The sequence below is a fragment of the Gambusia affinis genome, linkage group LG16, assembly GCF_019740435.1.
Source record: "Gambusia affinis linkage group LG16, SWU_Gaff_1.0, whole genome shotgun sequence".
NCBI lineage: Eukaryota > Metazoa > Chordata > Actinopteri > Cyprinodontiformes > Poeciliidae > Gambusia > Gambusia affinis.
The window spans coordinates 6,258,332-6,271,718 of NC_057883.1; the positions used below are offsets into that span (position 1 = coordinate 6,258,332).

At 39.8% G+C, this 13,387-nt stretch overlaps 1 protein-coding gene across 10 annotated transcripts in view; it reads left to right on the top strand.

Moving 5' to 3' along the window:
• The window catches only part of syne1b (spectrin repeat containing, nuclear envelope 1b), a 100,981-nt gene that overhangs the window by 41,777 nt on the left and 45,817 nt on the right, over nt 1-13,387 (top strand). For all 10 annotated transcript variants that reach the window (XM_044142328.1, XM_044142336.1, XM_044142337.1 and 7 more), the window contains 20 exons: nt 30-321; nt 425-597; nt 1,398-1,707; nt 2,422-2,586; nt 2,762-3,118; nt 3,952-4,088; nt 4,939-5,116; nt 5,261-5,443; nt 5,553-5,696; nt 7,108-7,263; nt 8,028-8,192; nt 8,281-8,453; nt 9,257-9,410; nt 9,517-9,660; nt 10,158-10,322; nt 10,475-10,792; nt 10,980-11,135; nt 12,182-12,352; nt 12,475-12,801; nt 12,891-13,043. In XM_044142328.1, coding sequence (XP_043998263.1) covers nt 30-321; nt 425-597; nt 1,398-1,707; nt 2,422-2,586; nt 2,762-3,118; nt 3,952-4,088; nt 4,939-5,116; nt 5,261-5,443; nt 5,553-5,696; nt 7,108-7,263; nt 8,028-8,192; nt 8,281-8,453; nt 9,257-9,410; nt 9,517-9,660; nt 10,158-10,322; nt 10,475-10,792; nt 10,980-11,135; nt 12,182-12,352; nt 12,475-12,801; nt 12,891-13,043 — 4,021 coding nt within the window. The remainder of the gene's footprint in view (nt 1-29; nt 322-424; nt 598-1,397; nt 1,708-2,421; nt 2,587-2,761; nt 3,119-3,951; nt 4,089-4,938; nt 5,117-5,260; nt 5,444-5,552; nt 5,697-7,107; nt 7,264-8,027; nt 8,193-8,280; nt 8,454-9,256; nt 9,411-9,516; nt 9,661-10,157; nt 10,323-10,474; nt 10,793-10,979; nt 11,136-12,181; nt 12,353-12,474; nt 12,802-12,890; nt 13,044-13,387) is intronic.

Here is a 13,387-nt window from a genome sequence, read left to right on the forward strand (position 1 = left end):
CCCGCCAATAATTTACAAATGTGACGCAGGGATTCGTTTGAGCGTCTCTGTCAGGAAGGACAAGCTCTGAACGAAGGCGGACGAGGAGACGGCAGCGAGACAAGAGTCTCGGCTCATCTGCAGTCCCAGCACCAGGCCCTGTTGAGGTGTGTGAGGGAGAGGCTGCGCAGTTGCCAGCTCACTTTACAAGAACAACAAGCGTTTGAAGAGACTCTGCAGACCACCTGGATGTGGCTTAACGGCGTGCAGGAGCGTCTGGCTTCACTCAACAGCACCGTTGGCAACAAAGAAACTCTGGAAAAAAGACTAGGTCTCATCCAGGTCAGTAAGCAAAGCTGTTTTACTGCTTACTTATTATATTTAATACCATTTAAACGGTGGCACAGTGGGGTCATAGTTTGTTTTTTAAATTATTTTTCTAAAGGATATCCTGCTCATGAAGGGTGAGGGTGAAGTGAAGCTCAACATGACCGTAGGAAAAGGAGAACAGGTTTTAAAACACAGCAGGATTGAAGAGCAGGAGACAATATCTTCACAGCTCCAGAACCTAAAGGATGCATGGGCTAATATGCTAATGACGGCTATGAGTTGCCACAGGTATGAAACATTTATACATCCTTTTATAACTCTGAGAGAGCTTTTAGAGAAGACGGTTAATATAATTCACAATGTCCTTTCTACTTTAAAACCACAAACTTTAATGTGTGTGGCTGTGATTATATGACAGACCACAATGAATATTGTATATTTGCGAAGTGTAGGGAAAAATTTAATTGAATGCTTTTACAATGAAAAATTTGAAGTGTAGCATGCATTTATAATCAGCCCTCTTTACTCTGATTCCTGCTGTAAAATTTTGTTTAACCAATTGTCTTCTGAAGTCGCCTAGCAAGTTAAGAGGCTTCCTGTTAGTGCAACTTAATCTCTCTCTACATATGCAGTCTTTCTCTGAAGGCCTCAGGTTTGTCATTAGTGTGACACAAGATTATCTGGTGTCTAATGAATTGATTGGATCATAAATGACAGTCGATACACAGCAACTGTAGAAATAAACCTGGTAGAGGCTACAAAACATTTGGGAAAAAATTGAGATTCATCACAATAACCTTAAAAATGCTACCAGAGCTACAACAGAATAGGGTCTGATAAGAGCATATTTCTGCATTAAATCGGCCTAGTTAAGGTGAATTTATGCAGCGTGTCTTAAAAGCTTGAGTTATCATTCAAAGCTGGAAGACACCTTCACCCAAAGACTTACTGCAGCAAAGAATTGGCAGCAAAAATGGTGTGAAAATTTTTCTTTCATTTTGTGTTGGTCTACTGTCTAAAATGCTCACAAAATAACATGAAAACAAAAAATTAACAGGTCAATTTAATTCACATTTAATTCCTCATAGTCGACTGGAGTGGACCGTGGCCCAGTGGAGCGCCTTTCAGGAGAGAAAGAGCCAGCTGCAGCAGTGGATGGAGTCCGTTGAGCAGGAGGTTGGGATGACTCAACCTCAGCAGCCAGGCCTCAAAGAGAAGAGCGCCTTGCTGGAGCGACTGAGGGCCGTCCAAGCTGACGTGGACACTCACGCAGCAGCTCTGTCGCACCTAAGTGAGAAAGCAGTGGAGCTGCATGAGAAAACCGGCGACCAGACTTTTGGGCCAGAGTCGAGGGCAGAACTCCACACGCAGTTCGCTGATATATCAGCCGTCGTCAAGGTAACGCAGATCAATGGGAAACAGACGGTAAATTGTAGATGTTTATTGGGGGGCGGGTACATGAAGAAACTAAACGTGTGAGTCTTCATTGCGACGACAAGTTTAGTCACGTTTAACGTTTCGAGCAGAAAGTCTAGAAGGTAGCAGTATTTTAGTTGTAGTGCTGGACTGTTTAGAAATTAATCTAAAAGTTTTTTAGAGAAACTCAGCTTTATACACAAGAATCTAAACAACAAACACAACATGACCTCAGGTGTTCCAGCTGTGAGAGAAGCCCACTTTGACGATATGACCCATAAAAATATAGTGAAGTTGTGGATACAAAAAATCAGACTATTTCAAATTAATGGACAATGTTGGTAAATCTTATTAACACCATAAATTCCAGGCTTTGCTGCACGATTTCAGTAATTTTGAAATATTTTTACTCACATGTGTAACAACATCCAGTCAAAATATTGAAATGACAGACACCCACCACTTTTATCAAGACTTTTTTTTAAAAAGCAGTTGGCAAAAAAAGGAAATATTCTCCACAATAGCGTTTAAATTATTCAAAATTAGACATAATGAGTTTTTTGGGGTTTTTTTGTCTTTACACTGCAGTATCTTTTGTTATTTCTAAAACACCCCCAGAAGAGCCTGTGACGTAACGTAGACATTGTCTCGCTCTCATCCGACGTGTGATATTAACACACAGTTTGTTCCACAAAGGGAAAAGTCCAGTCCATGCAAAAAATCGTGTCTGAGCATGAGCAGTACCTGGACGCTGTCAGAGACTTCAATGACTGGCTGGTTTCAGCCAAAGAGGAACTTCAGCGTTGGTCTGACCTGTCGGGAGACTCCAGCAATATTAGAAGAAAGCTGTCCAAAGTACAGGTAAGGAAAGTTCAAACTGGAATACTGATGGGAATAAATTGGCTTCCTTGGGAGAGATTATTTTCTCTCAGTTCACAGCAAATTAAATGTAAGTAATCTGAATGGAGCTCCAGTGAAATCGGTTGTTTACTATATAAAATTTTTAACTTTAACTTTTTCTTCTTTTTTTTTACAGGAGCTTCTTGACTCGAAGCAGAGAGGCAGGGAGAGACTGAACCGCGTTCAGAGATATGGGGCAGTAGCGAGGGATTACACGGGCTCGGGGGGCTACGAGGCGATGGAGCGAGAGGAAGCGGCGCTCCTGTCATCCTGGGAGCAGTGGGAACGCGTGGCTCTGCAGACACGTGCCAGTCTGGAGACGTCGCTCTCACAGATATCGAGCTCTGAGCAGGAGTTCAGCAGTCTGTCAGCGCAGCTGGAGCAGGACCTGCAGGACTTCAGCCGTCAGCTGCAGGGCTGCCGACTTCGACTTTGCCAGGCGGAGAAGAAAAATGAGGGAGAGGAAGCAGTTAAAGGCTGGCAAATGGCGAAGGTAGGCCCACCTGTGTGAGAAAATAGCTTCCAGGGTTTGAAATCCTTAGAAATGCTTGAATTTCTCTGAAGTTGTTTTTCAAAGTTCGGAAAGTCCTTGAAGGTTCTTGATATTCAAACTGCACAGTTTTGTAATAAAGTGCAATCTAATGTTTGATTAAAAGCCTAAATTTCATACACCTAACAAAAAGACTTTTTGATTTTTTTTTCTCACCGTCCGAAGTTAAATATAACTAAACGTTTCTTGTTGTAGGTTAAAATTATTTCTATTTGCTGAATGCCAAAAAACTTAATGAGAACATTTTTAGTTTTTTTCTTTTATCTTTAAGTATTTTAGTTGAGCAGGAAGGTCATTTACCTCAACATGACTTGTTTGGATTGTTACAATGGAATTATTATTTTTACCATTAAGTTTATGTTAACTTGTGTAATTGGAATAAAGGTTGGATTGTACTTTATACACAAACATGTTGTTGAAATTGGGGGAATTAGTTTAGTTATTGTTTTGTTCTCAGACCAGAGTGTGTGAGAGCGACATTTCAAAACATAACATTGTGTAGAATATCATCATAAGACATTATTATAACAGCATCATATGATGGTATCATATATAATTGACACTATCTTTTTTTTAGTTTATTTATTTTTATTGCTTTTATCTCCAAAGTGCAGTGCTGGGAAAGTTTGAAAATTTACTTAAAAAATGTTTGAAAAGTGCTTGAATTTTATCCTGAGAAAGGTGTACGAACCCTGAACTTTACATTATGCATTATGTATGTGTTCAAAGGTTTACTGCTGGTGTCTGTCCTCACTGCTCGTTTGTGTTACGTACAGGACACGTTGGACGACCTGGTCAAGGCTGAGGCCATGTCTGATCGTCTGAAGACTCAGCTCAATGATCTGTGCCGATTCTCCAGGGAAATGGCCACTCAGTCTGAGAGAGTGTCTGCCCTTATTAAGGACTATAACAGGTCAGGAAAAAAATGCCAGTAAAGCTAACGAGTAATTGTTACCCTCAAAATAATTAAAAAAAACAAAAAAAACAAAAACAGCTGCAGCAGTTTAACTGCAACAGGATACAGATTTTCATAATCAGTAATCTGTAGGCTTACAAACTAAAATCTGAGCGTCATGGAAACAGTTCCAGATGAAGGTTGTTTTTGTTTTTAAGCCATTAGAAACCTCATTTAGCCTTATATACCATCCTGAAGATGATGGGTGAAGCTGAATACTTTTCAAACCTAAAAGAAAACCTGCCAGCAGATGAAAAAAAAACTATTCAGTCAGAATACAAACAGCAGGGCGTGCTGCGGCGGCGTAGGGGATAGAGCAACCCACATTTGGAGGCCTTTAGTCCTCGACGCGGCCGTCGCGGGTTCGATTCCCGACCCGGCCGACGTTTGCCGCATGTCTTCCCCTTTCTTTCTCTCTCCCCTTCCTGTCAGCCTACTGTCATATAAGGGACACTAGAGCCCACAAAAAGACCCCCTGGAAGGAAAAAAAATAAGAATAAAAGAATACAAACAGCTGCATTGGATTTGTTTTAGAGGGTCCTAGTCAAATTCCAGACCTAAATCCAATTGTGAGTCTGTGGCAAAGACTTGAAAAACAAGTAGTTAACAGATAAACGAATTACCCCTTTGTTTTAGTCAAGTAAATTCAAATCAATCTGAAAACTTTATTTTTAAGGTGATGTTTTATTATATAGGCAATACACTGTACATCTGAAGAAAAACACAGATAATGGAGTGAGAAGATATGTATATTTTAAGTATTTACAAAGTATTCTATGAAAGTAAATCTGTTACTGACTTTTCCCAGTTTGAGTCTTCGAGCCACCAGAGAGTGTCAGAGCAAAGAAAAGGCGCTGGATCAAGGCTTCCGCTCAGCTTTCAGAGAATTTCAACAATGGTTGGTTAACGCCAAGATCAACACCGCCAAATGCTTTGATGCACCTCAAAACCTCAGTGAAGCCTCGTCTAGTTTCCAGAAGATTCAGGTATAATAAACAAAGCTAACTTCATAATCACAGACACCCTGTTCCACAGGAAAGCTTAAATATTTAACATGATTTTGTGCTTTTAGTGACCTGCTGCTGTTTTGCATTTAAGTTAGGACCTTCCATCTTGCCTTTTCCTTTCAGGAGTTTCTTAATGACAAAGAACAAGGACAGTCAAAGCTGAATGCTGTGACTGTAAATGGAGAGCTTGTCTGTAGCATCGCAGCTAAAGACAAAACCGATGCAGTCCGGGGTAAAATGAACACTGCCAGAGAAGACTGGAAACACATCATATCCAATCTGCATAACAGAGAGACGAGTTTGCAAGTAAGCATTTAAATGCCTCTCCTCAACCACTGGAAACGATCCCTGCTATTATTCTCCAAAGCTTTTAGTTTCCTAGTTTACCAGCAGGTCTCTGTTCTTGCTGTTCCAGAACCTCATTTCACAGATGAAGGATTTTGAGGCGAGTGCAGAGCCTCTTCAGGAATGCCTGAATGCAACAGAGCTGGCTGTGCAGGAGAGCAGCACACGACTTCATGATCTGACTGCGAAAAAGATGGAGCTTCACAAGCTGCAGGTACCGCAGTCCAAAATCAGCCAGACTTGAAACGGCGACTGAAAGCCGTCATGTAACCAGTAAATGCGGGAGCATGACCGTCACAACTCATTTCATGTGCAGGACTCTCATCATTAAAGCTCTGATAAAAATAGTGTTTAGTAGAGATGCACTGGTTGGAGAACCTCGTGGTCAGTTTCCAATCAAACGTTTTGTAAATCAACACCAATAACCAAATGTCTTGTTAAAAGCTAAAAATAACAACAAAATCATTTTTTATTTACTAGTCTGTATTAATTGTATTGTATTTGTTTTGACAGCAAAATGCTTATAGTACAACAATTTTTTTTTTAAATTCTCTAGGAGCCCTTTATGCATTACTGAAAACACTGAAAATTACCCAGGTTATGAGTCAGAGGTACCTGTATAATTAAAACCTTACTAAGAATTACATCATGTCCCATTTTTTCATTTAAAAAACAGGTTATTGCTCACTAACGTTTTTTTGCACACTTGAAATGCACATCATAATTTTTCCAACTCAATATTTGAGCTGAAAAATCCCTCATTTTATGTTTTGTGTTAGATTGGTCAGTCAAAAACATGATCTTTTAAGTAGCTTTTCTGATGCAAGCAATTATTTATAAGCATTCCCTTGACCATAGGATTTCTGAAAGATTGATATTTGCTGATGCAGCATGTGTCGTGACAGATAGATTGAGACTCTTTCAAAAATAAAATCAATAACTTTGCTTTAACATGCTGAGCTTCCTGGTTTTTGCCAAAGTCAGACTCCCTGTTTTGAACCACCGTGTTAAATAAACAACTGAAGTGCATTAGTGGAAAGGAGTTAACTTTTTCAAAGTTAACTCTTCTGCACTTGATCTGACTTCATTTATAAACATCGCTCTGACTTCAAAACGTATAACTGAGTCATTTTGCCTCAGTAACAACTTCCACACTGAAGATTGCTGTTAGCATAGCCTGTTGGAGCTTGGGAATGGCGTATTCATTGATCGGAAATAAATTACATTTTTAGATTCAGACTGACTGATCACCAATCAGAGCCAGTCAAACATAAAAATGCCCGTCCAGCTCTTGGTGCATCTCGTTCAGTTCTCGATGCGTTTGTTTAGAATGCATTTCCATGCACCTCTGCTAACTGCCAGCACGTCCTGCTTCTCTTTGCTAACTATATGTCTGCTCAAAAGTGTCTACATGAATAAAATATTGCTAAAGAAGGCCTTAGGAATATATTTCCTGTTTACAACCTCCTCTTTAGAGCTGGACTCGTAACACTTGCTAAGCTCCTCATTTGCTCTTTGCCAGGTTCTCATCTCTTAACAACCTGCTCTTTGCCTCACTTTACCTGTCTTATAAATCTGAGTGTCAGCTTGCATGCCTCTGTGATAACCTGCTTGTGCTCTTTCAGTCTGTGCTTGAAGACTTAGCTTCTCACGAAGTTCAGCTGAACAGGCTGAAAGAGAAGGCCCAGCTGTTGTGGGATGAACACTCGGCCGGGAAGGGCTTTGTGCACCGTGTGTCGCAGCTCTCTGCTCAGTGCCTAGCTTTAACCAACCTTACTAAGGTAAAGTAATGCCTGTGAGACCGTCTGTGCACTGGGACTTTTCTAGAGGTATAGCTGGAGATGATACAGAGGTCCTAGCCTGGAGTGACACCTGAGTTATGTGTATTTTTACAGGTTTTAGGGTACATTCAACTCTGTTTAGTCCACTTTAATCAAATCAGATTCATTCAAAGTGGTGAGAATGCGCAATCAAACTCTGATGCAGATGCACTGCTCTGCAGTCTATACTGGCTGTAGAGCAGTGCATTTTGGGTAGATACAGCCAAAACAAATTGAGAATCCAGCGTTACAGGGAGAAATTGCTTGTGGTTTTGTTTACCACTGACCAAAGAGAAACCCTTAAACCACTAAAACCTGATGCCACTGCATGTTTGTTTAGATTTTGTGAAGAAGGAAGTTGTGCTCGTGTTTTCTTTGGAGGTTTTTTTGTGTCATTTCCTTGAGGAGTTCCTGGTGCAGCGCCACCACAGGTGAGGGGGCAGAAAAGGTTTTTTCAATTGGCTTGGTTTGTTTTTGAAAACAAACGGCGCCAGCTGAAAATGTAACAAATGTTTCAATTTGGTCCCCAATCCAACCAAGTCCACCAAACTATCAGGTGGGAAAACACCCTAAAACTGTAAAGGTGCAACATTTTCACTGTCAAACACAGATGTAATTATTTTGATTATGCAAATTACATTTCCTAACTTTTGTTGAACTCATGTGTACAACCTATTCTGGTCATTTTTTGGATGTGTGATGGTTTGATGGTTCTGGATGTGCAGGAGAAGGCTTCTCGTATCGATCGGATCGTCACCGAGCACCAGCTTTTCTCCCAGGGGTTGGAGGAGCTGCAGAACTGGGCGGCTGACACCAGCCACATGCTGCAGACTTACAGCGCTCCAACAGCTGACAAAAATGTTCTTGACAGCAGAATGATCAAGCTGGAGGTATAGAAAATTATTAACCATTTCAAATTCCCCGATGTTTTTGAAATTCTGTGTTGTGATGAATTTAAACGGTTGCCTGTTGCTTCAGGCTCTGCTGACGGCTCGCCAGGAGAAGGAGATCCAGCTGAAGATGTTGATCACAAGAGGAGAGTCGGTGCAGAGAAACACCTCCGCTGAAGGCGTGCCACTAATCCAAAAACAAATACAGGAGCTGAAAGACTCATGGGATGCCCTCCTCTCTGCTGCCATTCTTTGCAAAAGGTTTTTGCTTTTTGGTTGTTTTTTTTTATTTTTTTTACAACTATTTGATAATTGGGGCCTCCCATCGCAATGCATAGGGGAGCATTGAAATGCCGACCAAGTACCACAAAGTAAACTTCTGACTTTTACTTTTGCAAAATTTACCAACTCAAAATGACAGATGAGCAATATTTCAAAAGAGCTTATATTTTATTAACTATAATTAATTTGGTGTTGAGAGATGAGCGTTTTTTTTTTTTTTTGTAACAATCTGCCATGAAGTATTAATCAGATTTTTACTTTGAGTTGAAAGTCTGTTTTATAATATATTTACCACCAATGACAAAAAATAATAGCCATGTTTAGCACACTGAATGCTAGTTGTACCCCACATGCCACTGACAGCATTTAGGCTACATGAGCATGTTGGCTACTTTTAGCTTATACACTCATTTAAAATTTATTGAATGCAATAAGTCCATGTTACTCAACATGCTTGTGACTCTCCACATGCTATTCAGTACATTGTGGCTTACTTTAGCATTGATGCTAATCTTTAGCATCAGAACGCCAGGTCCCAACAGACTGGCACATGTTGGCATTTAAATTCCTTCAGTAATGTTCTAGTTTTTTTGTCATTCACACGACATCTCAACTGAAAAAAATCTCTAAAGACAAGGCAGAAACAAAGTTTAGGATCATGTAGTCATAAAATATGAAAACATTTACCACTAATTGAGACCATTTATAGTGTAATTTTGCTGTTGTAAATGATTTTAGAATCACCTATGCCTCGCATTATTTTTAATGTCTATAATCCACAGTCAATTGGAAGGGTCGCTGTCTCAGTGGACGAGTTACCAAGAGGACGTCTGTCAGTTTCTGTCTTGGATTGAGGGCGTAGAGGAAAGTCTCAATGTCACCGATAAGCAGTGCCCAGAGATGAGAGACAAAACTGCAAATCTAAGCAAAACAAAGGTGCTTTATTCTGTCTGTCATTTAGACAATTCTTTAAAAGTAATATTATTGACATTTAGCTTGTACAATTTGGAATCTGATCATGTATTTTTTCCTTTCTGCTCAGTTGCTTTATGAGGACATACTCAGCCACAACAGCCTGCTGGAAACCATTACTGCCAAAAGCGCCAGAATCACTGAAAACTATGTCGCTCAGCTGGAGCTCCAAGAACTTCAGGAGCGATACAACACCGTCAAAGACAATGCCATGGTAATAATAGTAATATAAAAATCTTACCTTTATTTAAGCTTTTTGTGGAAATATTTCACTATCAACAATGTGATTCACAATGCTTGCTACACCATTTTCAAAATGGATTCACAAAATAATCTTTAAAACGAGATCTTTGGTAATAGTTAAAATGACTGAATCTTCTTTTTAATTAACAAGGTTGGCTGTTAATTTTATATTTTGTTTGCTCAAACAAGAGAAACTCATTCCAGAACACAGTAATCATACAAAGAGTAAACCCTATAGCCATAACATTTTAACTGATTTTAACCCACAAACAAACTGATTTTAATCCCCATACAGCAGAGACACCCACACAAAACTAAATAAATACCATTTTTACAGTAGAAAGAAAAAAGATGCTACTATTAAATAGTCATTTGTATTCCAGATTAACAGGAATACAAAAGAAAAAGTGAGACAAAGAATTTTAACATCTGATAATTAGTTCGGTAAATTACTGTTGTTTTCCTCAGAGGGCTGTTGGCAAGGCAGAAGAGCTGGTGAAAGCTCACCAGGAGTATCAATGGGACCTTCGTTCCTTTGAGGAGTGGCTGAAGGAAGAAGAAGAGAAGCTCAGTTGCTACATCCAGCTGGAGGGAGATGTGGACGTGTTGGAGGATACCCTCCAAAAGCTGCAGGTTTGAAACCAAACGCTACTGATACTTTTCTGCTGCGTCAGTAAGCTTGATGCATGACAACGAACACTCATTCATGTAGCAAGAAACTGCATTTAATTGATAAAAAAAAAGGAAAATGAATAGACTGATCAACGGGCACCGTTTGATTCCAGGAACTGCAGCTACACTGCACAGAAGGTCAGGCTCTGCTGAACACCTTGTTGCTGAGCCGGGAACTGGTCGTCCCCTGGGGTCTGCCTCAGATAGAGGACCGGGCACTGGAGACGCTCCAGCAGGACTGGAGGCTCTATCAGGCGCAGCTGGCCGACACCCGCACGCAGCTGAACAGCGCCCTGGCCAAACTTCGACAGATGGAGCAGAAGTTCCAGCGTCTCGACAGCTGGCTGAAAGGCATGGAAACCAAAGCGCAGCTGCGCTCCAATCGGCGGTCCGATCGAGCCACGAAGAGCGCACAGCTACAGATGGTGAAGGTCGGTAAACGGATGGGAACTTGTAATGCTCCATTCTTATATTTAATCCAGCATGGAGTGCTTTTCTTATGGTACAGTGAGTTTGGTCTGATTGGGACTCTCCAGTTTTACATTTGCTGAATAACAAACTGGTTTATCCTGAGTTGTAAAAATTTTAAAACAGTAATTATATTCCCTCTTTTTTTAGAGCTGGCAGGAAGAAGTCCTTGTTTATCAAGAGGAAATGGAGGGCCTTACTCTTTTGGCTCAGCAGGTTCTGGATGAAACCCACATTAGCAGTCGGATCAGTACCAGAGCAACCCAGATCACAATCCGCTTCCATGCCCTGCTCCTGCACTTACTGGTAATAGTAGCTAATTACAAAATAACTCTAAAATTGATCTAATCTGTTGTTTTTTTTATCCACATTCTCTGCACTTGTTGGCTTTGTTCTATTGAAAAATACAAAAATAAACAAATGTTTCTATGTCACGTTAAAATTTTGTTACTTTACGCCACAAAATATTGTTGTATTTTATTGGAATATTAAGTAGAGAGCAGTGGATAATTCATACACAAATAACACAAATAAAATTAGTTGGTTTATTTCAAACAAGACTGGAAAATGAACGAATGAAATAAACAAAAAGGTATGACGGGATATACAATCAACAAAGATTTCATACTATTTATAGTGTGACGAAACCACCACTACCTCAAAGTCAACACTGTCCTGATCTGATCATCTTGTCATGTTGATGGATCATATTGCAGCCTCTGTATCCAGTGTGTGTCTCTGTTTGAAAATGTTTTCAAACACAATATCTGTGTTTCCAGCCAGCAGGTTGTGTGTTTCTCATCAGATCACCACATTTAAGAGTATTTGACTTGAAAAATACCAACAGCCAGTGAAAATCGGAAAGATAATGCATCATGGAACGTTTTCAGAAATTAAAAATCTTAAAAGTTTGTCTTTCATTTGCATGTAGCCCTCATTACTCCATCACCCCTAAATAAAATGCATAACAACGAATTAAAAATCATTCATCAGGCATTGTGCTTACACAGGGTTTCCCCCAGAAAACTTGCTAAACTCGGTGCTTTGGGCACTGGGGCAGTCATCCAGCCAGGCAACAAGTTTTTGAGTTAAAAAATGTTTAAAGTTGACAAAAAATTTAAAAATATCACTTGATAGCTATGCATTATTGGAAGACTGCAATCTTAATACCTAAACACCAACTGTAAAGTCTTAAAAAAGGCAAGAATCAAGAAAAAACTAAAATAAATAAATGATGCTAAGTGAGGCTTATGACACACTGTAAACATAGTTTCTGTAAGTTACATTTTTTCGGTTAGGCATCACCTATTTTAACCACCGCTGACTTTCCTGTTTCGTCATTTACAATACAGGAGACGATCAAACAGCTCCAGGAGGAGGTGTCTTCGATTGAAGAAGCACAGTGTGTCTTCACCACATTCTCAGAGTGGCTCAGCTCAGCTCAGAATAACTTCAGCACCGTAGCTATTAGTGTTGATGTAGTTGACCGCTTTGCTTTAGAGAGAAAGATGAAGAAACTCGAGGTAAAGTTTTCAACGCAGTGTGCACCTTCTATTTGTTTACCTAAACTAGACTTCTTAGTATCACTCTATACTATGCACAAATGTTGTTTAGCGTGTTTTGACAACATTTTATGTCACTTCAGACTCTTCAGGGTGACATGGAGCAGGGTCACACTTACCTGAAGGCGATGAGGGAGAAGACGGAGCAGGCCATGGCTTTCTTGGAAGAGCCTGAGGCAGATCAGCTAAGGGAGGAAGTGGACACTCAACTCTTTCAGCTTGAGGAGTTGACGACTTCTCTACGCACAGAGCACAGCTCCCTGGAGAAATACATTTCACTCTCCAAAGACTTCATGGATAAATACAAAACCCAAGCCCAGTGGGTGAAAGAGACAAAGAACTTTTTAGCGTCAAGTTTAGAACCAAAAGCTGAACTCTACCAGAAAAAAGCTCAATTGGCAAAATATAAGGCAAGTTTATCTTCAGTTAAATTGTAAATTTTATTTTATTTTTTTGCAAAAAATTGATTCAATGTTTCACTTTCTTCTCATTTCTTCAGACTATTCAGCAGACGGTAGAATCCCATGAACCAGCTGTGAAGTGTGTCATTGAGAAAGGAGAGGCTCTCCTCAATTCGTTTAACGACCCGACCATCAGTGAAAACATGAAAAAGTTACAGGCTGATTATCAAGGCCTTTGTTTGGCAGCCAAGGTATGCACATGATAAACAAGTTCAGTTCATTTTTGAAACAACAACTGGTTGCACAAACTTGAGTTGATTGTCTCTAATCTTCACTCGTTCATAATTATACATTTTACAGACTAAAGAATATACAAATGATCTTATTGATACTTGGTTTAATGTTCCTGAATCCACGTTTTTTTTTTTGTTGTTGCTATCAACAAGTTACCAGCATAAATCTGGCTTTACAATTGAGTACTCTTGTTATCAGAATTGGTAGAGCTCATTTTTATTGTTTGGTTTTCTGCCACAAACAGCTTTTCAGTTGATATGGGTACATTAAATACATTTTCCAAAGGTTGAAGGTGAAGTCC